The 25,725-nt window shown below is 38.9% G+C and overlaps 1 protein-coding gene across 1 annotated transcript; it reads right to left on the bottom strand.

Annotated features, from left to right (window-relative positions):
- Window positions 1-253: 253 nt before the first annotated feature.
- On the bottom strand, window positions 254-1,774 carry LOC122896515 (testis-expressed protein 13D-like). Its single transcript, XM_044234692.1, has one exon. The coding sequence runs from the start codon at window positions 1,772-1,774 to the stop codon at window positions 254-256; it is 1,521 nt and encodes a 506-aa protein (XP_044090627.1).
- Between the last annotated feature and the right edge of the window lie 23,951 nt (window positions 1,775-25,725).

Here is a 25,725-nt window from a genome sequence, read left to right on the forward strand (position 1 = left end):
GTAGTCTATCCTTGTTAAAATAGATATGTAAAATAAAAACATAGATATATCTATGCTCGTGTGTGTAATCAGAATGATAAAAAGTGATTATTAGTATTGGGATAATGGACTACTTTATTTAATTTTCTGTACCATAATTTTGGTTTTCAAATTTTCTGTGAAGTAAATGAGCTACTTTTTGATCGGGGAGGGGGGCGTCTTACGAAATTGGTTTTTCTTTGGAGTGTTTCCATTCTTACTTACCTCCCTAAAATTAGTGAGGTTCTCCTGTGTCCAGGCCTCCACTCTCAACTGCCACACAGACTTTGTTGCATTGATAGCAGGGCGTGCACCATGAAAAATTCATAGCTTTACACCATGGGCAGTCCCAATTCTTTGGACTGCATCCTGAGGCAGGCTTCCCCTGGAGTTGGGAATCTGAGACTTTTTTCCCTTTTAGTGGCTTGGCTTTCTGCCCTGGAGGTTGCTGTTTCTTGGGGCTTTTTATCACACCACTGCTCCTGCTGCTTCCCAGTGGGGATGTCCCCTGGGGCCTCTCTTGATCTTCTTGGCTGTGGCTCTTGCTGTTCTCCAGGGGGTACTTCTCCTGGGGCATCAATGGACATTCCTTCTGATTGGAGCTTCTGTCTTCCAGGGGTGTTGTCCCCTGAGGTCTCTCCAGATCTTTCTGGCTGTGGCTTCCACTGTCCTCCAGTGAAGTCTTTCCCTGGGGACACACAGGACCTTCATCTTGGCTCTGGCTTCTGCTGTCCCCCAGGGGACATCCTCCCTGGAAGGTCTCAGAACATTCCTCCTGGTCACAGAACCTCTGTTCACACAGTGGTGCCATCTGCTCCTGGACCCCCACTGCAGCCCACTGGCCAGGTGGGTAGACCCCCAGAGGTGGCATGAGGGCCATCTGGAGTGGGACTGCTGTTGCTGTTGTTGCTGCTGCTGCTGTGTCTGTTTCCACAACTACTGAGTGTGGTAGAGGTGCCCAGTATGGGAATCCCATTTGGAATGATGCAGAGAATGGGAATGGATGTGGCACCTGCACTGGCAGAGAGGTTTGCAAAGCCTGGGCCCAAGATGGAAGTGCCTGCACATAAAGCATGGCTGCGGGAGCTGCTGCTGCGGCTGCGGGAGCTGCTGCTGCGGCTGCGGGAGCTGCTGCTGCGGCTGCCGGAGCTGCCATCCGGGCCTCCAAATGGTGCATGGCCTGTGCCTCTGTGGCCATCATCTTGCTCTTCTCATCCATATCCCCTGGCCAGGCAGCGGCCCCACCTTGTTCTGCTCCTGACTCAGAGGTGACCTCCTGAAGAGGTTGGTCAACCCGGCCTGACTTCTCCGCCCGGAGCAGTCGCCCACGCAACACATTTCTCTCATCCAACACATGCTGCAAAGCAGCCTGCGCACATCGAAGCTGCGCAGCCACCTCCTTGCGCTCCCTGCGTAGCTGCTGCAGCTCGGAGGCCAGGGCCCAGGCAGCGGTCTCGCGCTCCTCTACTTGCTCCTGCAGCCAATGGACCCGGCACTCCTGCTGCTCCCGCTGCCTTGCGCCCACGCGCACGCTCAAGGCCAGCGCGCTCCAGGCGCAGGCCCTTTTGATGGCGTGCGGCACCTGAGGGTCCGCCACCACGGCCCGAAGCCGGTCCTCTACTTCATTCCAGGGCCGGGAGCGGAAGGCCACGTAGAAATCTGGGCCGCCGCCGTTCAGGAGGACTTCGTTGTTGATGAACCTGATCACCTCGGTATGGCGGAACCCGCTGGCGTGGTCCCCAAAGTCAACCGCCATGGCTGCTGCGGCCTAGTTAACCGACTGACTGCTGCGGCCTCGTCAACCGCCCGCCTCCCAGGCGATGCCGCCGCTGCCGCCGCCAGTAGAAGTCCACCCCTCAGCTCCCTACTGAGTCCTGCCAAAGTCCTCTCCCAGTCCTAGCCTCCTCCTTGGCTTCTTTTCTCCCTCACTACCAAGTTTTTCCTTTAAAAAAAAAAAAAGGAAAAGAAGAAAAAAGAAATAAAGAAAGGTGGATTCTCTCACCACACCAACCCCCAGTGCGTGAAGGGCGACAAAAGCGTGATGCGTCACAGACAACAGCGCTGAGTCACGCACGCCACCGCAAGGTGTGCTGGGACCCATCTCTCAGGCTAAGCGCCCCCTGGAAGGCGAACCGGGTGGATGACTGCACTGGGTAGTACAATGGTCCTAGACAGGGACGGGGCCCATCAGATTTCTCGGCGATAATAATAGTTGTCGCTCATGCACAGAAGGTCTTGGGTGGGACTTTCAAACACACATACTCCCAGTCTTAAAGAAAGGGTGAATCAGAGAAGGTCAGAGAATTTCTGGGGGAGGGAGAGAGTCGAGGTGGAGTCTGATGTTGCCAGACCCCCTGTTCGGGGGCATAAATAGGGTGCAAGCCTGGGGTCTATCAAAATCTAGAAAAGGGGCAGGACAGTGATGACAGTGAAGGCTGTAGTTGTGCTACCGCTGTGGGAAAGGGAATGAAGCTGCACGTTGGGGCAGCAGTGGGAACCAGGTAAAGAACAGGAATATGTCACCCCAAAATATGCTACTTTGGCACATTACTTTGAGTTGAAGGTACTTAAGAAACGGCTGATATAAGCAGGACATTCTAACCCTCCTTTGTTCCCCTGAAAGGAGGAACTAAATCACCCATGTGAAGTATATCCACTCTATACTCTATACTCAAAGAGTAGAAGGCACCTTACCACCAGAAATAGGGAATGAATTTAGGGCTAAGAAGGCTACATAAAATACCTTATTACTTCCTCACTAATTTACAACCCCAAACTCAAACCTCTTTGTCTTATGAATTCTTTACATTTTGCGGGGGGCGGGTGGGGGGGGAGAGGGGCTTGAAGTTATAAAAGCTGCCTGCTTTGGTCACTTTTTTTTGAGTCATATTTATATGGAGTTCTTATATGTATGAAATTAAATTTGTTTTTCTCCTATAAATTGTCTCATATTTATTTAATTATTAGCCCAGCCAAAGACCCTAGAAGGGAAGAAAGGAAAAGTTCCTCATTCCCATCTCTGCAGTTTTGGCCCCTGACCTAGGACCCTCCACTACCTGGACATTACTCATTCTGGGGCTGCTGCACCGGAGAGATCCTGGGATCTGAAAAGAGACCACAGAAGGTAAAAATTCTTACCACATCAGTCTCCTGGATCTCACGGGGTCTGGCAGAAGTGACAGAGAGGGTCCTTTTCTTTTTCTAAATTTAATTTTGCAGAATATATTTGTGTGATCAAGTTCCTTGGATATAGTGACTCTGGTAAATATTTATTATCGGTACTCTTGTTTTCTTATTTTTTAATATTTTATTTATTTATTTATTTATTTGCCAGAGCACAAGCAGGGGGAGGTCCAGGCAGCAGGAGAGGGAGAAGCAGGTTCCCTGCTGAGCAGAGAGCCCAATGTGGGGTTCAATCTCAGGACCCTGAGATCATGACGTGAGCCAAAGGCAAACACCTAACTGACTGAGCTACCCAGGCGCCCCCAGTACTCTTGTTTACTATTGATCTCTTTCCTCCCAGAGATGGGCTTTGTTTTCTTTGGTCTCTGTCCTTTGTGTCATTTGTCATAAGGAGGGAAACAATAGGGTAGAATACTTCACAAACTGGTGAGTTCACGGTTTTCACCAGACTGGCATCTGTTTAGACAAACTTGGCTGTGGGTCCTTTATGTAAAAGCCAGATGAGGTTTTCTTTTCATCTTGTTCTGTCCTGAGCATATGGTCTTGTGACCAATAAGAATATTCCCTCTGGTCTCCGCCAGCCAGAAAGTACAATTACTGGCTTGCATCTGGTAGCCAGCCAAATGGGCTGGGAATCCAACATATGAACTCTCAGGCAACATTCTCTTTGTCCAACTGTGCCAGCTCTCAAGGGAGTTTGCCATGAGGTATCCCAGTTCATAAGGGGCCTTTGTTGTCTAAACCACTGTTGTCTTGTTAGTGCTGAGAAAGTATAATTCTTTTTTTTTAATTTATTTATTTGACAGACAGAGATCACAAGTAGGCAGAGAGGCAGGCAGAGAGAAAGGAGGAAGCAGGCTCCCCGCTGAGCAGAGAGCCCAATGTGGGGCTCAATCCCAGGACCCTGAAACATGATCTGAGCAGAAGGCAGAGGCTTAACCCACTGAGCCACCCAGGCACCCCAAAGTATAATTCTAATAGCACCTGCTCAGTGGCACAGATTAGTGGGTCTGTGATTGGAGGCATCTCATTCTCATGGGAAACTGGAGACATCATTTTCACTACACCATTCTTACTACTGGTGACAACAAATGTTTTGTTTTCTTAGGCTAATTCTGGGATTGAGCTCTCTGGATCTTGTGAGCACTGCATCTTTTGCACTTTCTTTTGGGATGCCTCTTATGTTCATGATTAAGCTATAAAAAGTCTTTTTGGTTTGAGTCTCTATTAATATAAGATCCTGCTTGTCAATGCCAGACAATAAATCCTTTAAATTAGAAAAACTTCAATATTTGGAAAATAATTAAAGAGATCTCATCCTAAACAACTGCCTTGTTGTACCTATGGAAAGACCAAATTATAAAGTGGATACAGAGGAGTATAATTGCTAGCCTTAGAGACTCCCTTAATAAGATTAAAGAACAGAAATTAGAACAAAAATTAAAGTCCACATCCAACATAAATTCCTCTTTTTAAAATCCAGCTGTGTCACTAAATTGTACACCTGAAACTAATTTTACAGTGTATGTTAACTAACTGGAATTTAAATAAAAACCTAAAAAAATAAAATAATAAAATCCAGCCCTGTCTTCTCAGCAAATTCCCTTAGCTCCTAAAACTCCTCCATGTTCCCCAGAAAATCCCTTAAACATCTAGCTCCCTGTTTTAACCTCCCTTTCCCTACGAGATTTACTACAAGCACTCTGGCCTGGTCTCCAGGTCTAGGGTATACATGTTACTCATGTAAATGCTGAAAGCCAGGAAGTGAATTTAACAGAAACACAAAGATAGGTGGTACAATTCACTTTGCCCTGTCCCTTACAACTCCCCCTCCTCTCCAGAGCTCTGTAATTGGGCTCATTTGTATTTCCCTTGGATGCAGGGAACAAATCATATTTCAATAGGAAAGAACAGATTGGATTTCTGGTGACAGTCAATGGTCAGAAAGATATTTCTCTTTTAGTTGAGAGCCAAAGTGGGAGGCTTGGGGGGTAGGGAAGGAAAAAATGAAACAAGATGGGATTGGGAAGGAGACAAACCATTAGAGACTCTCAATCTCACAAAACAAACTGAGGGTTGTCGGGGGGAGGGGGTTAGGGAGAGGGTGGTTAGGTTATGGACATTGGGGAAGTTATGTGCTATGGTAAGTGCTGTGAAGTGTGTAAACCTGGCGATTCACAGATCTGTACCCCTGGGGCTAATAATACATTATATGTGAATAAAAATTTAAAAATTAATAAAAAGAAAGATATTCCTATTTTGCAGTAGATTGAGCCAAGAAAGAAAGGAATGAAATAAGGTAAGAATCAACAGTGAGAAAAAGGTATACAGGTCTGGTCCAATCATCTTGGGAAAGTGGTCTCCTTCAGCTGTCATCAGCTTCAATTCCTAGAAATCTTTATATTCACATCAGCAGTTGGAGTGAAGATCTAGTCAGGTTTTGGTGCTTTCTGTAGATGTGACACATGGATCCAAGGGTTTATTCTTTGGAGTTTGGCAGCACAGGGTTGGTTAACAGTACCTGATACAGGTCTTTCCAACAGGGTTGAAGAGAGTCTTTCTGGACATGTCTTTTCTAATAGATGAAATTCCTTATGTTTAAGGTCTTTGTCTCTGCAGAGTACACTGTGGAAAGATTGCTCTACTAAAGCATGGTGATTCCCAACAGAAGCAATTAGGCCTTTGCAATATTTAAGCTTATCTCCTTTTACCATTCCTGGATCAAAAGAAGCAGGAGCCAAGGACACTGGCCATCGTGTGAGAGTTAATGAATTCCAAAAGGGGTTGACCTGAAATTTAGAACCACTAATGGCAGTGCTGTTGGTTGGGATATTTGAAGATTCTCTACAAATTTTGCCCAATAATGCTATTAGTGCTTTCAGTTAACCCTGAGGATTGAAGGCAGTAAGCACAGTAGAAGTGTTGTAACACTGGTCAAACATCACGGACCTGTTAAAGTGAGTTCCCTGGCCACTATGGAGTTTGAGAGGATTTCCCAGGTAGGGATGATCTTTTCTAGTAGAATTTTAGCCAGCCACAAAACTAGCAGTCCAGTAAGAAAACATACAAGCCATTACCAAGACATGTTTATATCCATAAGATAGGGGAAGCTAAATAAAATCCATCTGCCAAAACTTGAGTGGTCCATTGGGCAATTTGAAGGGTCCAGGAACAGTTGTAGACTGCTTTTCCTGAATTATATTTCGGGCAGGTGAGATAAGCAAAGTAGGAAGTCTGTGATCTTATTAATATTTAGTCACTAGTATTGGCTTATAAAGGTTTTTATCAGTAGACTAATGATTCATTGCATATGTAGTAATGGGAATTTTAGAGTCTCTGGCAGCACTGGATTATTATTTGACTAAAACCAGAATTCCTTTTTTATTGAACCAACATTTAGTAGATTTCCAATATTTTACCCTTTTCTGCAGCCAACTGTTGGGCATCTCTAGTCTATTTTTCTGGATTATTATTTGAGGGAACATCACTTTGGACCAAGGCAGAGGTTTAGTTGTTTCATCCTTTGAGAGCAAAATACTTTGCAGAAATAATCACCCTGGTGGTCTCCATTAGCCTCCAGGGAATCAAGTTTGGAATGTCCAAGGAACTTGATACTGGACAAAGTGTCTGCAAGAATATGACATCTAATAATATCTGTATATAAAGGCCATTGTTAATTTTATCCCTGCTGGAAGTAAGGAAGCCTTGCTGTTTCCGTAACATTTTAAAGTCACAAGCTATTCCAACTTACCTACTGTTAGTATAAGTATTTGCAGTTTGGCCTTTGGCTAAAATGCGGGCCTAAGGGGCACCTGGGTGGCTCAGTCATTAAGCGTCTGCCTTCGGCTCAGGTCATGATCCCAGGGTCCTGGGATCGAGCCCCACATCGGGCTCCGTGCTAGGTGGGAAGTCTGCTTCTCCCTCTCCCGCTTAGCCTGCTTGTGTTCCCTCTCTCGCTGTGTCTCTATCAAATAAATAAATAAAATCTTTTTAAAAAATGCGGGCCTAATCAAGAATGGGAGAAGATATTCCCAAATGACAATACAGACAATGGGCTGATATCCACGATCTGTAAAGATCTGCTCAAACTCAACACACACAAAACAGATAATCACGTCAAAAAATGGGCAGAAGATATGAACAGACACTTCTCCAATGAAGACATACAAATGGCTGTCAGACACATGAAAAAATATTCATCATCACTAGCCATCAGGGAGATTCAAATCAAAACTACATTGAGATACCACCTTACACCAGTTAGAATGGCCAAAATTAACAAGACAGGAAACAACGTGTGTTGGAGACAATGTGGAGAAAAGGGAACCCTCTTACACTGTTGGTGGGAATGCAAGTTGGTGCAGCCACTTTGGAGAACAGTGTGGAGATTCCTCAAGAAATTAAAAATAGAGCTTCCCTATGACCCTGCCATTGCACTCCTGGGTATTTACCCCAAAGTTACAGATGTAGTGAAAAGAAGGGCCATCTGTACCCCAATGTTTATAGCAGCAATGGCCACGGTCGCCAAACTGTGGAAAGAACCAAGATGCCCTTCAAAGGACAAATGGTTAAAAAAGATACGGTCCATATATACAATGAAGTATTATGCCTCCATTAGAAAGGGTGAATACCCAACTTTTCTATCAACATGGGCAGTACTGAAGGAGATTATGCTGAGAGAAATAAATGAAGCAGAGAGAGTCAATTATCATATGGTTTCACTTACTTGTGGATCATAAGGAATAACACGGAGGACATTGGGAGATGGAGAGAAGTGCGTTGGGGGAAATTGGAGAAGGAGACAAACCACGAAAGACTGTGGACTCTGAGAAACAAACTGAGAGTTTTGGAGGGGAGGGGGTAGGAGGTTGGGCGAGCCTGGTGGTGGTTATTATGGAGGGCATGTACTGCATGGAGCACTGGGTGTGGTGCATTAACAATGGATTCTGGAACACTGAAAAGAATTTTTTTTTTTAAAAAAGAGTATACAATTCAGTCTGTTGGGCCAGTTTAGCCTAGGGCAAAAGTGTTGCTTCAGTGACTTCAAAAGGAGTTGCAATAGCATACCCAGCATAATATTTATCATTTTCACCTTTTAAATAAGAACCATCAGTAAACCACGGAGAGTTAATGTTATACAAAGCAGTTTCCCATAAGTTAACATGAACAGGAGGTGATCTGTCAGAGTCAAAGGCATGATGGGTATTGCCATAGAGAAGGGAAGACAAGTGGCAGGGTTAAGATTATTAAAGTGAGAAAAAGAGAGCTTGAAATCCAATTTTGACAGTAGCCAGCTAGCCTAAGAAAACCTAATTAGCACTCAGTTTGGGTATGTTCAGCATGCCATGAAGCTTATTTGGATTTAGTTACAGCCCTTGTTCTGAATATCAGGTCCCGCAAATATCCAACCTGAGTCTGAGCAAATTGCAGTTTCTCTTTGGAGATTTTTGTCCCTTTAAGGTTAAAAGTTTTAACAGGTAGATGTTGCCTTCCTGCAAAGAGGCCTGAGAAGGGGAGGAGAGAAGCAAGTCGTCTACATATTATAATTAAGTAAAGCTTCCAGCTAACTTTATATCATTTAAATCCACTTTTAAGATTTGGTAGTAGGGAGGATTTTTAGTAAAACCCTGGGCCATTACTGTCTAGGCACACTGCTTTCCTTCCCAAGTAAAGAATTATGAACTGACCTTATCTACAGAGAACTCAATCACAGACAAAATCTGATGGAGCAAATAAAAGATATTGGAATGTCATCTGATTTACTTAGTTGACTATTTTGGTTGCTATCAAACTCTAGAATCATCTCACCCTTTCAGAAGAAAAACTCCAGCATGATATTTCTCTAAAGAATCTCAGCCCAATACATGAATAGGGTTGGAGGAACTAAGAAGAAAAGTATGAGTATCTCTTAGAGGGCCTAAATGAAAGGGAATAGGTTTATAGATAGAAACCTGTTTGTATTTATTAAAGATCCCCACTCTTTGAATTGTTTCAGTACTTTGACATAAGGAGCTATTTAATAACAATAGGGTCAAGCACCAAAAATGTAGCTCCAGTTCATAAGAAGTTCATAAGTTCTTAAGAATTCTCGGGCGCCTGGGTGGCTCAGTGGGTTAAGCCGCTGCCTTCGGCTCAGGTTATGATCTCAGGGTCCTGGGATCGAGGCCCGCATCGGGCTCTCTGCTCAGCAGGGAGCCTGCTTCCTCCTCTCTCTCTGCCTGCCTCTCTGCCTGCTTGTGATCTCTCTCTGTCAAATAAATAAATAAAATCTTTAAAAAAAAAAAAAGAATTCTCTAAGCCTGGTAAGAGGAATGATTGGGAAAAGCCCCGTAGTTCCTCAGAACTGTATAGCTGGGTGTTTGAAGGGTATTGGAAAGGGTGGTTAAAGGGCTAAACACACATGGGATGCTTACATTTGGAACAATCTTTCCTACAGCATCTTGGTTTTTGCAAGAGTGGCAGAGGCCAGGAGGGGTTTGGTTTTGTTTAGGGGCTTCTATTTGTTAGATCTGGAAACCAAAGATCTTACTGGTATTCCTTTTACTTGAATCCTCTAGGGTATAGGTGAGTTGATTTGTTAAAAAACTGAATCTAGAGTGGATAGTTTCCCATTCCATCCTAGTTCTTTTAACTATAAGAGAAAGATCCCAATTCAGCCCTTTAATGAACAGAGTTGAAGGTTACCTTAGTGGATTCAGCATCCATAAGGAGGGCAGAATTTTCCTTAAAAACAATGTGAAAGTGATTGTAATAGTTGTTCACCGGTTCACTGGGTTTCTGAATTGCCCAGCCTGATCATATAAAAAGGCAATGGGGTTGGTCTCTCATTTAAAATTCTAGAGATTTGTTCAGGATCATCCCAATTAGCTGTTTTCATCCAGTGTTGGGCTTGGCCTTCACCAACATGCATGTGAAGTAGCTGGAACAAATCTAAGGAACGTGTTTGGTAAGTCTGAATGACTATATTAAATTCCTTGGCAAATCTATGGAGAACATCAATAACTCCAGGAAAATCTTTGTCTATGGCTTATAGTTCAGCTTTAGTCAAGGGGACATGGGAAATTAGGGGCTTAGCATTAGGATCTTAGCAAAAGAGGTGATTTCAGAGTCCTGAATACACTTGGAAGCCTCAAGATACAAATTGAAATAGGGGTTCCATTCAATTTGTTTTATTTTAGAGCGATGGTTCAAAGAAAAAAAAAATTCGGGGAGATCGAAAGCATCCCATGATGGCCATTGGAATTCTAAATTATTTTTGGTTAAATTGGTCCAAGTAGTAAAAAATGCACATGAGCAGGGACCATAGGGTTTGTTTGTTTGTTTGTTTTTAAGATTTATTTATTTATTTTAAAGAGTGAGAGGAAGAGTGGAGCAGAGGGGTAGAAGGAGAGGGAGAGAAAACTTTAAGCAGTCTCTGCACTAAGCACAGAGCCTGACTCAGGGCTCGATCTCATGATCCTGAAATTACAACCTGAGCCAAAACCAAGAGTCAGACACTTAACTGACTGTGCCACCCAGATGATCCAGGACCATAGTTTTTGAACATAAAACTGGCTTGGGTAATAGAATGAGGTCCCTCCTAAGAGAATTTAGCTGATGGGGATCCCATTACTCAAAACCAGAGGATGAGAAAACAGAAGAGTACTCAGCAAGAACAACAGTGCCTTCATAAAAACAAGAACAGATCCTGAATAAAGTCAGAGAGCTCAACCAAAAGGAAGGAGTTCATATCCAAGAGGAGACGTACTTAAATAAAAGGAAGAAGATGACTCACAGAAGCAGAGAGCATAAGGGACTCAAGTGGGTACTTCACATGATTCTGGAGATCATTAGTTTCTGATGGGTTTGTCTCCTTTGGGTCTCTTCCTGGTCACCATAGTCACCATGTAATGTTGACCTTAGAAAACGAAAAATCCAGTTATTTTACTACCAATTTAGTGCATTCAGGAATAGCAGAAAATTGCAATTCAGGACAAGTAAACTATGGCAAACCATTGGCAAGTCTGGAGGATAGATGAGATGAGCCCTCTTTTATACAAGAAAAGAGGAAGCTGGAGGCGGCTGTTTTGCTGGGTTCTCATTTTTTTGCTGGTCAAGGAGAAATTCTTCCTCCTGCTGGGATATGAAAAGTTTCTTTCTCATGCGGGAATGTGAAGTACGATGTTCTAGAAATAATTCTAAGTCCACTTAATTTAATGACCTCAAACCTCCTCTCTTCATCTGAACATGTGCAGGTATTATAAAAGATTGGGACTTTAGAAACAGAACTGTCCTGTACTTAAGAAAAAGATAGAAACTTAATTTTAAGCAATAATTACCCTACACTTCTGATAATAGAGAAATATACCACAAAACTCCTAAGAGAAAACATCATTTTTGCATTTTTGCTCCATCCCTTGAAGATGTAAATCTTAACATGTCTTTGAAATATAAACAACCCAGGAGATAAAACTCTGCCCACAATCACCTGAGACTAAAGAAAAAAGGGAAGAAAGAAGCTTTTTAATATACAAACTTCATTAAAGGCTCCTTTGCCCAAACACTAGTTCACAGCCTTCTTAAGATTACTTATCAAAAACAAATACAATTCTTAAGAGTCTTCTCCACAAATATTAGTAAAAAGTTTTACTTTTTAAAAGTAAACTTTTAAAAGCAGGTACACATTTTACTCCAATTACAGGAACAGTTTGAATCCAACTGCTATTTATAAACTAGTGAGTTCTGTATTACTGTACCTAATTCATGACCAAAATTTAGAATGAAATTTATAAGGTCTCTGTATGTTTATGTATGTCTATAAATGTATGTCATGTATATGTGATATTTTCCTACACCAGGATGGTATTGCCAAAATTAATTTTTTAAAGGCTCTACTTAATGGCTTAAAGAAAAATAAGTGCTGATCAAAATAAATACTTCTTAGCTTTCAGAAATATATTTGAAACTAACAGAAATGTTTTTCAAGTTCACGTGATTTGGAATAATCTTCAGTAAATAAAAGCTAGCTTAATTATATTGGTTTAATTTTAAAAAAATAATGTCTTCAGAATTATCAGCATTAAATGTAGTGCAGACATACAACTTTTATTCCACCTGGTCTTATTTGTCAAATAAGTTCATGTTATCTCTGTTACAAAATTTGTCACCCAACTTTTGTAGCAACATGGACGGGACTGGAAGAGACTATGCTGAGTGAAATAAGTCAAGCAGAGAGAGTCAATTATCATATGGTTTCACTTATTTGTGGAGCATAACAAATAGCATGGAGGACAAGGGGCGTTAGAGAGGAGTAGGGAATTTGGGTGAATTGGAAGGGGAGGTGAACCATGAGAGACTATGGACTCTGAAAAACAGTCTGAGGGGTTTGAAGTGGCGGGGGGGTGGGAAGTTGGGGTACCAGGTGGTGGGTATTATAGAGGGCACGGCTTGCATGGAGCACTGGGTGTGGTGAAAAAATAATGAATAATGTTTTTCTGAAAATAAATAAATTGAAAAAAAAATGTGTCAGCAAGAAAAGTAACTTAAGATGATGGCTAGCTGCTTTAATATCTCATGAAATTTTCATGAGCAATCTAGATATGATTGCTTTAAACAAATGATTTAAATAGATGTAAATGAGATAAAAGTTAATAAGTAAAGTTTTCAATAATAATTAGATTGTATAATATGTCTAGTTAAATAGTTTCCAAAATCTTCTTTGGTAACTTTAAACCTTAAAGTGTTGATAAATTAAGTTAAATGATGGAAACTCAATGACTGGATCATTTCCAAACAAATTAAATACTGAAAAATTAGTTACTAAACATAGGTCTAACCCCTTTTGACTTCTTATTACAGAGAAACTAAAGATATTTGGCTTGGTCAGTAAACATGTTCTGTGCCACACTGAAAAACTGTACTATATCAAAAAAAGTATATGCTTCTAAAAATCATAAAATATATTCATAAATCTTCCAATCTAAATAACCATGAGAGACTATGGACTCTGAAAAACAGTCTGAGGGGTTTGAAGTGGCGGGGGGGTGGGAGGGTGGGGTACCAGGTGGTGGGTATTATAGAGGACACAGCTTGCATGGAGCACTGGGTGTGGTGAAAAAATAATGAATAATGTTTTTCTGAAAATAAATAAATTGGGGAAAAAAAATATTGGATTTAAAAGATAGTTCACAATTGCTCCCTTATCAGCTTTTACTAGAAATTAAAGTTTCTAAGGGTTAAAAACTATAATTAATTTAAGAATTAGTTAACTAATGAGTTAATTTAGTAAGTGCACTTAAAACTCCCAGAAATAGTAAAGGAAACATCTCTCTAAAAAAAAAAAGTAGGATGTGTTTTTTTTTTAAAGATTTTATGTATTTATTTGACAGAGAGAAATCACAAGTAGATGGAGAGGCAGGCAGAGAGAGAGGGAAGCAGGCTCCCCGCCGAGCAGAGAGCCCGATGCGGGACTCGATCCCAGGACCCTGGGATCATGACCTGAGCTGAAGGCAGCGGCTTAACCCACTGAGCCACCCAGGCGCCCCTAGGATGTGTTTTTGACTAAGAAAAGCATGAGATATGGAAATGTATTTTGTTAAAGGAAAAATAGTAATTTTGTTTAACATAGAAAATCTGGTAATTTCTGAGGAACAAAGAAGAGAATAGAGAACAAACTAAATGGATATAGAAAGTTGAAAAGGAAGAAAGAAAAAAAATCTTTCCTTATGTAGTCAAGCGGGCTAAAATTGAATAAATTTAAGGGCTTTTAAAATAAGTTTTAATAAAAATTGTATAATTATGCGTATGTAAAACTAAAACTTAATATTCTTTCTTCTGCTAAAAGGACAAAGTTTTCTTTGACTATTGATCTGCTTCTGATAAGAGATTATGAAAGACTTTTTTTTACCTTTTAAGTAATCTGATTAGAAAACAAAGATTCTGTGTTTTATCAAAATAATTTAGTGTGTTTCATGCTGTCTTCATCAGGTCTTTCATTGTTTAAAACTCAGTCTTAATGTTATAAGAGCTAAATTTTGCTTACAACTATGTAACCTTTTGTAACTGCCTTTAAATTGTCACTTTGGTTAAATGTATTGTTCCATAGTGATCTGTGATCCTATTTAATCAAGTATTTTAAAATCGTTCAATTTTTTTTTAAAGATTTTATTATTTACTTGACAGTAAAAGAGTATGAGTAGGGAGGGGGAGAAGCAGGCTCGCTGCTAAACACAAAGCCTGATGAAGGGCTTGATCCCAGGACCCTTGGATCACTACCTAAGCCAAAGGAAGACAATGGACTGAGCCACCCAGGTACTCCATAAACTTTTAATATTTTTGACAAATTTCCCCAAAATCAAATTTTAAATGAAGTTGATGTAGGAAAGACATTAGGGTTCAAATCTGATGACCAAGAAAGAATTTTTGAGATGTATTTGGTGCAAAATATTAATTTTATTAAAGCAAAAGTATCCATGGGCAGAAAGCTTCACTGGGGTCATGAACAGTGACCCATTATATACTTTCAAGTTGGGAGGGGGTTAGGGAGAGTGTAAGTCTCTAAGGAATTTTGGAAACAAGTTTTCCAGGACCTTGTGGGAGCTAGCTGTTATTGTTAAAAGGTCATTTATTACCATCTAACAAAACCTTAGTCATGAAACCCTTCAGATGTATATTGGTGGGCCATATGCTTGGGGAAGATTGATTGTCAATCTTGGGGGTTTAGAGATAAAGGAAATTTCTAAAGGAAAGTTTGTATGTTAAAGTAGGCTTGCAAGATCCTGGAGTGAGGGGGTGGGAGGTCGGGCTATGATTGCCTTTTGCCCTTAGCAAAGTGTCAACACCAAGGCAGTTGAATCTCTAGAGGAATGTCACTCAGCCTGTTTCAAGCACAGAGTCAATTACAGTCAATGGGCTGTAGGTAATAAGAAAATTTAACAATTTTTCTTCTGCCTTTGGTCCCCACATCAAAATCATTTTAATCTGGAACAAACTTTGAGATTTCCAGAGGGTCCATGGAACATCTCAAAGTTTTGTTCTCTCTCCTCCTAGTAAAAGAGATGTTAAACATTAGTGTTGTTTATGTTAAATTACATGGTCAAATAAGCATTGTCAAATAAGAAGTGATATTTAACCTCCTTAGGTTATGTTCATATGGGTATAGGTTATTAATGAAAGTGTTACAGGAATTGTATAAGATTCCTAAAATTGATATGTAGTGTTATCAGTCATAATTCCAATCATTAATATTCCATATTAAAGTGAAAGTCACAGAAATAACCAAATTTCCTTGTCAATTGTACTATACTGAACTCATATCTTTAATCATGGCCATTTTTAAGTCCTTTACCATTTATACACAGTTGCTGTTTAACTCTGATGCTTTTGCAAGAATGTTCCTGCAAAAGTATTTCATCTTCAAGGAGATCCACGGAAGGGATTCTAACAAGTACATATTTCAGATGACTTTCAGACCATACCACTAACTAAGGATTTACAGAACTCTAATGAAGAACATGACAGTTTCATTAAACTGCTAATAAAAGATCAAGACAAAAAAATTAATTACATGGGACTGAATGAACTGATGAAGATGATTATATAATTTAAATGAATTTTTTAAACATTTTTGCTTATTTAATTTTTTATCTAGATTTAAGAAAAACTATTTTCTCTTTTCTCTTAAACTACCAGCAGTTTGGTAAAGTATACCTTTGTGAAGATAAAACAATTATTTTTTTCCTTACCTGATCTCACCAGAATTCATAAACTCCTGCTGAGTATTCTTATTTTTGTGGTAGTATACTTATTTGTAGAGTTCCATAAGAATCTGTTCTTCTTATAACATGACATAATTGAAACATTAGTTATATGGCCAAGGCTTTGACTGGAATGTCATATTTGAAAAAGATGTACATAGACCCAGATATGACCAGAAATCCATAAGGACCTTAGGTTGAATTTCAGGAGCAAATATAGCCCCTTGGAAAAACAGTCTAGTAACTTGTTTACAAGGTTCTGGACAACCTTACCAGATGAGTAAGGAAAATTCCTTCCTGCAAGCTCAGGAATCAGGATATTTTGGGAAGCTCATTAAGAAAGGAATTAATCCAAATGTGTAAGTATTGCAGGTCAAGACTGATGTGTGTGTCCTTGGCTTGGTTTCCTAGGCTCAAGAGACTTCAAAGAGTTCAATCTGAATTTTTTTAATGAAAAATTCTAATGAAACAGACTTAAAGGAGCCTACATGGTCTATCACTATATTCTTGTTGTACTTATGAAAATAATCAAGTTTATTGTTTAAGGCCAAGTTTAATAAGACTAGACTTATCTTGCAAACAAATTCGTCTTACTTTGTTTATCTCTGATAGAAATGAGGTGACTTTCGAGAAAAAAAATGTTTTCAGTAAAATCTATAACACAGTCTTGTGGATATCAGATTCTAGTCTTATTTATTGTCTTTGAGGTTTTGTTATCTACCTGTAAATTGGACTAGACTATCCAGAATTCTTCCAGTTTTCTCTAATATCTGACCACAATTCTCCAAAATAACATTTCTAGCTTTTCTCTCTCCCTTCTGACTTGAAACGACTAAGAACTAAAACTGCCCTTTTCCTGAAGCCATGCAAGATAAAACTGGACAACTAGATATAAACTTCAGAGAAATTACAGCAGTTCATGTATGGATGGTCTTCATGTCTGTTGCTGTGTGGGCCACTCAGAAAGATCACCAGAGGGACGCCTGGGTGGCTCAGTTGGTTAAGCAGCTGCCTTCGGCTCAGGTCATGATCTCAGCGTCCTGGGATCGAGTCCCACATCGGGCTCCTTGCTCGGCAGGGAGCCTGCTTCTCCCTCTGCCTCTGCCTGCCTCTCTGTCTGCCTGTGCTCGCTCTCTCTCCCTCTCTCTCTGACAAATAAATAAATAAAATCTTTAAAAAAAAAAAAAAAAAAGAAAGATCACCAGAGACATTCAAAGTACAAACTAGGAAAATCTGTCAGAATTTCCACTGCTTGCCTGCCTTCACTCCATCACAAGATGCTTTGAGCAAGACATCTAAAAATTTTTTGACTGGCTGCCCTCAGGACTCAGACTGGGTTTTTAGTCCACTCCAAATATTAACCATTGTTTTCCTTTTGTTTCCATAGGAATACCTCTTATTAAATACCTAATGTACATATTTACACCATACAGGCCTAACTTTGGAAGCATACCTATAGCACTGCCTCCTGAAATGAAACACGGTTATTTAACTAAACTGACCAATTTTCAAGACTAAAAGACTAGCTCAGTTAAATGGAGAGATCTATCAACTCAACTTCTGAATTGTGAAATTTCTTGCAAGCTTCAAAGGCAGGACCGAAGGAGAGCAGAATATGCTACCCCAAAATATGCCATTTTGGAATATTGATTATTTTGAATTAAAGTTACTTAAGAAAGAGCTAGAACAAAAAGGACATTGTAATCCTCCTTTGTCTCCCTGAAATGAGGAAATAAATCTCCCATGTGAAAGGTACCCTTCCTGAGACAGAAAGGTAGAAGGCATCCTTATCACACCAGAAATAGGGAATTTAGGGCTGAGAAGGCTGTATAAACAAACTTTGTTTCTTACTCACTAATTTACTACTCCCAAAATAAACCTTCTTGTATCCTCAATCCCTCACAGATTTGTTGTTTCTTTATTTAGAAGGTATGAAAGCTGGTTGGTATGGGCACTTCTTTAAGTCTCATATTTTTCTGGGGCTCCAGGACATATGAAGTTAAATTTTTCTCCTATTAACTTATCTAATGTCAATTTAACTATCAGACCAGCCACAAACCTAGAAGTGAAAAAGGGAAAAGTTTCTACACCTGCATAGGTTCAGTTGTGTACCTGACACGTGAGTAAAGGGAGAATCTGACAGCTATGAAGGATTGTAAGTCTCAAACCATTGGGGAAGGTTGGTGATGGGCACTAGAAAGATAACCACTGTGATACTTGAGTGGATAAGGAAGAAAGGGAAGCCAGACCAAGATGCTCTGGAAAAATAGGGAGCTATCAAGAGCAGGAGGTTATAGTGAGGATGAGTGACCTGATTCTGTGAACAAGAGACATTTCTGATTTCAGCATTCCAAACTGGAGTATTCTGATGGATGATGAGACAATGTTTGTGAATATGTATGGAAAGGTGACTTGTGGATGCTGAATCTCAGATCTTTCTGGGGATTTCCAGAGGATACCACAAGCCACATAGAGTGGTTTACAATTATGGAGTAGAGCAAAGGGAGCTGCCCTTTGTCAGCTCCTTCTCTTACTTCTTGGTTGCCAAACTGTCCTCAAGCTTCCTGCTTAGTTCCTGCCTAACTTTTTCTCACAATAAACATTAAACTTTCCCTTATCAACAATCAAGCTAACTCCACATATGATTTAGATCCCAACCTCTTCCATCTATTCAGAAAGTCCAGTCCAGTCATGGTCTCTCCACTCTCTTTTCTATTTCAGTCTCTTCCTCTCTACTTGCTCCTTCCCCATCACAGGATGAATAAGCTTTTAAGCTTTTTCTATGCTGTATAATGTTCTTGTCTACATTTCCTGTACCTTAATCTCCACCCATAAAACTGCAGAAAGTGTTCTAAGGGCAATACTAGTAACCGTCTCCCCTCTCTTAATCAACTTTCTTCTAACTTGAAATGTCTGTGGTCTTTGACTATGTTGACTACTCCCTTTTTGAAATTCATCCTCCTTTTTCTTTTGGAACACCAAACTCTCTCAAATTTTCTCCCATCTTTATGGCTGCTCCTTCTTAGTTTCCTTTTGCTCCCTGCTATGTTTCCACTCATTCCTAAATGCTGGCATCTCCCTGAAAGTTGTCCTCAGACCCCCTTTTTTTCCAGGCACTTTCCCTCATTTCAGATACTTTATCTGATCTTGTCTATTCTCTTGATCTTAACTACCATCATTAATTGTGAAAGACTCACACAGCTTTCAAGTCCTCCTCCGTATCCTACTAAGCTTCAGATTCATGAACAACTTTCTAGAAAGCTTTACCTGGATCTTCCATATTACCTTATTCTCTACAAGTCCTATCGTCATCAACACTAATTTGGATTAATGGATTGCCAACTTCCTCAACATTTCTAAGGATCTGCTTCCTCAAAGAGTTGTTGCAAAGGTAAAATAAGAGCATATATAGTATATGTATATGTATTCATATATATAGTCTTATATATATGTATATGTGTCCATCTATATACTCTTATATATATGTATATATGTGTATATATATATGTATTCATATATATGTAATTCTCCCTTTCAATATATCATCCTCATTAGTATTAAAGAAGTCTTAATGCAGAAGGTGGGAGTTTATCTGGAAAGTGTGATTTGGACAGCAGGTAGAATTTAAGTGAGGATAGCGAGAGGGGAAACAAACCTGAAATTGACAAAAGATATTCTCTGTTATTTACTAATGACCTGCTTGGCCAAGATTTGTTCCAGGTCACCCTGTTCTGCCATATCCAGTTGAATTATATTTCTCAATTCATATGACAACTGCCTCTTGTGCTTTCATTCCATTATGTTTTTAGAAGCTGTCATCTGGTCCCCCACCTACCTGCCTTCTACATTTCAGCTATTTCCATGGATGCTCTTTGCTAGAGCTACACATCTAATACCACCAAGGAGGCACCATGTGTGTACTGGCATTTGTGATATTTGCAGGATCTATGTTGCCTTCTGGGTGCTGAAGGCATCATCTGCCTCTGATCAGAAACGAAACATATTCTGTATATGCAAGTAAAAACAGTAGGGTTGTTGAAGCATAGAATTAAGACTACACTTGAAATATGCAGAAAAATAAAAATTCATATTAAGGGGATAATTATGAGGGTAAATGATTTTGTATACAATAATCATCTTTTCTTAGGTCAGGAATAGAAAAAGAAAAAGAAAATGGACAATTCCAGCATGACCCTGAAATATGAAAAAGCCACATTTGATGTGTTTATCTAGTGCTTTATATAGATAACAAGATAGATAACACCTTTCCCTAAAAATAACAACTTTTTAATGCTTGGACCAGTTCAACTTGCTTATCATTGAGTAAATATAATTATAAGTAGCAGCACTGTTTTTACTAGCTATATAAAAAATCATTCAGGTGTAAGAGGAAAAATTATCAATATTACCAGCTCTAATTTTCAAATTGGCACTAATCATTGTTGCATACTAAGTGAAGGTAGAAGTGATTCCATTTATACTAAAAGTAAAGTTGTTCACTGATGATCTTTTCAATAGTCATTTGCATATTTATGTTATAAATAATAATAATGGTGCAAACAAAAAGTTTCTTTTCTGGCCTTTTTAAAATATTTATTTATTTATTTATTTGACAGAGAGAGATCACAAGTAGGCAGAGAGGCAGGCAGAGAGAGAGGAAGGGAAGCATGTTACCCGTTGAGCAGAGAGACCAATGCGGGCCTCGATCCCAGGACCCTGGGATCATGACCTGAGCCGAAGGCAGAGGCTTTAACCCACTGAGCCACCCAGGTGCCCCTTTTCTGGCCTTTTTAAACAGTAGTAAATAATAGACAACTTTTTAGTACTTACTCTGTGCTACATGCTTTGCACACTTGGTGTGCATTATTTTATATAATCATCACCACAACCATGTAAGTTAAAAAACAGTATTACCTCCATTTTTTAAATAAGTAAAATGGGGCTTGAAAAAGCTACATAACTTTTTCAAGAGCCCACAGCTAGTGTATGGGGAAGCCAGAATTAATACCTTGATTGTTTCAGCAAAAAACCCATGTTCCTAATATTATATATACTGCCTGCAATGACATGTTTCCCCAGAACTCTGATACCCAAACTAATAAAATCAATGTGTGATAATGTGATAATATATGTGCCCATATACAATCCAGCTGTCCCATCAGGACTACCCCAGCACAACATGCACCAGGACACCCCTGGTCCATGTGCACTCTAACTCCTGCTGTCCTGTAATTTAAAAAAAGAATAACCAAACTGAAAAATACACTAGAAAGGATCAAAAGCTCATTAGATGATACAGAAGAATGGATCAGTGATCTGGAAGTGAAGTAGTACAAATCATACAAAACAGCAAAGAGAAAAAAAAATTTTTTTAAATGAGAATAAGGGACCTCTACAACAACATCAAGTACAGTAACATTCATGTTACAGTTGTCCCAGAAAGAAGAGAGAAAGAGAAATGAGCAGAGAACATATTTAAATTAATAATGGCAAAAATTTCCCTACTGTGGGAAACAGATGTCCAGGTCCAGAAAGCACAGAGAATCCCAAATAAGATGAACCCAAATAAATCCACACTAACACATACTTTAACTAAAGTGGCCAAAGTTAATGATAAAGAGATGATCTAAAAGACAACAAACAAATAGTCACATACAAGGGAAACAATTTAAGACTATCAGCTGTTTTTTCAGCAGAAACTTTGCAGGTCAGAAAGGAGTGGCAGGATGTAGTCAAAGTGTTAAAAGGGGAAAATTTACAACAAAGAATACTCTACCTGACAAGATTATCATTAACAATTGGAAGATAGAGCATCCCAGACAAGCAAAAGCTAAGAGAGTTCATCGCCACTAAGCTGGCATTGCAAGAAATGCTAAAGGGTCTTCTTTAAAATATAAAAAAGGATAAAAGTTTGTTCACAACTAGAAATGAGAGGATATATGAAAGAAAAGAAATCTCACTGGTAAAGGCAAAAATAGTAAAGGTCATAAATCAGACACTTTAAAAGTTAGTATGAAGGCAAAAAGATAAAAACAGTGAAATCAACTCTAACTACAGTATGTAGTTAAGGGACATGCAAAATAAAAACGATGTAAGATAAGGTGTCAGAAACATAAAGCATGGTGGGATAGTGAGTAAAATTGTAGTATTTTTACAATGAATCTGAACTTAAGCAACTATCAGCTTAAAATAGGCTATTATTTATATAGATCAATATATATGAACCTTGCAGTAAATTTAAACCAAAATTCTACAGTAGATACACAAAAATAAAGAGAAAGGAACCCAAACATAACATTAAACAAAACCATCAAGCCAAAGGGAAGGAACAACCAATAGAGGAAGAAAGGAATAAAGAACTACAAAAACAACCAGAAAAAAATAATCAAAATGGCAATAACTACATGCTATCAATAATCACTTTAAGTATAAATGGACTAAATACTCCAATCAAAAACCATGGGGTCAGAGAATGGATAAAAAACAAGGCCTATATATATGCTGCCTATAAGAGACTCAGATCTCAAGATACACACATATTGAAAGAAGTGTATGGGAAAAGATATCCCACGCAAATAGAAACAAAAAGGAAGCTGGTGTAGCAATAATCATATCAGACAAAATTGACTTCCAAAAAAATACTAGAAGACAAAGAAGGGCATTACAACATTATAAAGGGATCAATTCAAAAAGAAGATATAACATTCATAAATATTTATGCACACAACATAGGTGCACCTAAATATATAAAGCAAGTATTAATAGACATAAAGGGATAAATTGACAGTAATATAATAATAGCAGGAAAATTTAACATCTCACTAACATCAATGCCTAGATGACCCAGACAGAAAATCAATAAGGAAACATTGGCCTCGCATGGCACATTAGACCTGAATTATTTTTTCCCCAATTTATTTATTTTCAGAAAAACATTATTCATTATTTTTTCACCACACCCAGTGCTCCATGCAAGCCGTGCCCTCTATAATACCCACCACCTGGTACCCCAACCTCCCACCCCCCCACCACTTCAAACCCCTCAGATTGTTTTTCAGAGTCCATAGTCTCTCATGGTTCACCTCCCCCTCCAATTTACCCAAATTCCCTACTCCTCTCTAACGCCCCTTGTCCTCCATGCTATTTGTTATGCTCCACAAATGAGTGAAACCATATGATAATTGACTCTCTCTGCTTGACCCACTTCACTCAGCATAATCTCTTCCAGTCCCGTCCATGTTGCTACAAAAGTTGGGTATTCATCCTTTCTGATGGAGGCATAATATTCCATAGTGTATATGGACCACATCTTCCTTATCCATTCATCCATTGAAGGGCATCTTGGTTCTTTTCATAGTTTGGCGACTGTGGCCATTGCTGCTATAAACATTGGGGTACAGATGGCCCTTCTTTTCACGACATCTGTATCTTTGGGGTAAATACCCAGGAGTGCAATTGCAGGGTCATAGGGAAGCTCTATTTCTAATTTCTTGAGGAATCTCCACACTGTTATCCAAAGAGGCTGCACCAACTTGCATTCCCACCAACAGTGTAAGAGGGTTCCCCTTTCTCCACATCCTCTCCAACACATGTTGTTTCCTGTTTTGTTAATTTTGGCCATTCTAACTGGTGTAAGGTGATATCTTAATGTGGTTTTAATTTGAATCTCCCTGAGGGCTAATGATGATGAGCATTTTTTCATGTGTCTGATAGCCATTTGTATGTCTTGATTGGAGAAGTGTCTGTTCATATCTTCTGCCCATTTTTTGATGTGTTTGCCTGTTTCGTGTGGGTTGAGATTGAGGAGTTTATTATAGATCCTGGATATCAACCTTTTGTCTGTACTGTCATTTGCAAATATCTTCTCCCATTCCGTGGGTTGCCTCTTTGTTTTTTTGACTGTTTCCTTTGCTGTTTTTAATAGATATACATACAACGTTTCATTTTAAAACTACAGAATACACATTCTTTTCAAGTGCACATGGAACATTCTCAATGATGGATCCCATGTTAGGTCACAAAACAAATCTCAATGAACTCAAGAATATTGAAATTATTTCCAAGCTTCATTCAAGCATCTTTTCTGACCACAATAGTTTGAAACTTGAAATCAGTTATAAGAAGAAAACTGGAGAAACAATATGCTACTAAACAACCAATGAGCCAAAGAGCAAATCCAAGGAAATAAAAAATACCTTGAGACAAATGAAAATGGAAACACAACTTCTGAAAGTCTATGAGACACAGTACTAGCAGTTTGAAGAGGGAAGTTTATAGTGATATAGGCCTATCTAAAAAAACAGGAAGAATCCTCACAGAACATTCTTACTATATACTCAAAAGAACTATAAAAATAATGAAGACCAGAGTTAGTAGAAGGGAGAAAATAATAAAAATCAAGCAGAAACAAATGAAATCAAGACTTAAAAAAAATAGAAAAGATCAATGAAAGTAAAAGCTTGTTCTTTCAAAAGACAAAATCAAAAAAACCTCTTCCCAGACTTACGAAGGAAAAAAGAGGACCCAATAAATAAAATCAGAAATGAAAGGGAAGTTACAACTACTACAAAAGATCTTAAGAGACTGCTACAATTATCTGCCAACATATTGGGCAATCTAGAAGAAACGGATAAATTCCTAGAAAGACACCACCTTCCAAGACTGCATCATGAAGCAAAGGGAAATCTGAATAGGCTAATCACAAGCAATGAAATTGAGTTAGTAATTTTAAAACCCCCATAAAACAAAAGTCCATGAATAGATAGCTACATAGGTGAATTTATATCAAACATTTAAAGAAGAGTTAATACTTCTACTTTTCAAACTATTGCAAAAATTTGAAGAGGAATGTGTGCTTTCAAACTCACTTTATGAAGCTAGCATTATGCTGATAATAAAACCAAATGAAAACACTACAAAAAATAAAATTATAGATCAATATTCCTGATGAACACAGAATTAGTAAACAAAATTCAACAATACTTTGAAAGGATCATACAATGTATCAAGTAGAACTTACTCCATGGATTCAGGATAGTTAAACATCCGCAGATCAATCAACATGCTACACCACATTAACAAAATAAAGGATAAATCATATAATCATATCAATAGATGCCAAAAAAAATTAGAAAATTCAACAGAATTTCTCAACAAAGTGGATTTAGAGAGGACATTCCTCAACAGAATAATAGCCATATATGACAAACTCAGAGTTAGCATCATACTCCATGGTGAAAAGTACAAAGCTTTTCTTCTGAGATCAGGAACAAGACAAAGATGTCCACTCTCACCATTTTTACTCAACATATTATTGGAAGTCTTAGCCATAGCAATTAGGCCAGAAAAGGAAATAAAAGGCATCCAAAATGGAAAGGAAGTAAAATTGTCACTATTTGTAGGTGACATGATACTATATATAGAAAACCCTAAAGACTCCACCAAAAACTATTAAATGATGAATTAAGTAAAGTTACAAGATATAAAATTAGCATAAAGAAATTGGTTGTATTTTTACACACTAATGAGCTATCAAAAAGGGAAATTAAGAAAAAAATCTTATCTACAAACTGCATTAAAAAAATAAAATACCCAGGAATAAATTTAACCAAGGAGGTGAAAGACCTGCATTCTGAATATATAAGACACCGATGAAAGAAATTCAAGATGACACAAATAAATCAAAAGATACACCATGTTCATAGACTGGAAGAATTAATATTGTTAAAATGACCATACTACCCAAAGCAATCTACAAATTCAATACAATCTCTACCAAAATACCAGTGAT

Source organism: Neovison vison, chromosome X (genome assembly GCF_020171115.1).
Source record: "Neovison vison isolate M4711 chromosome X, ASM_NN_V1, whole genome shotgun sequence".
Lineage (NCBI taxonomy): Eukaryota > Metazoa > Chordata > Mammalia > Carnivora > Mustelidae > Neogale > Neogale vison.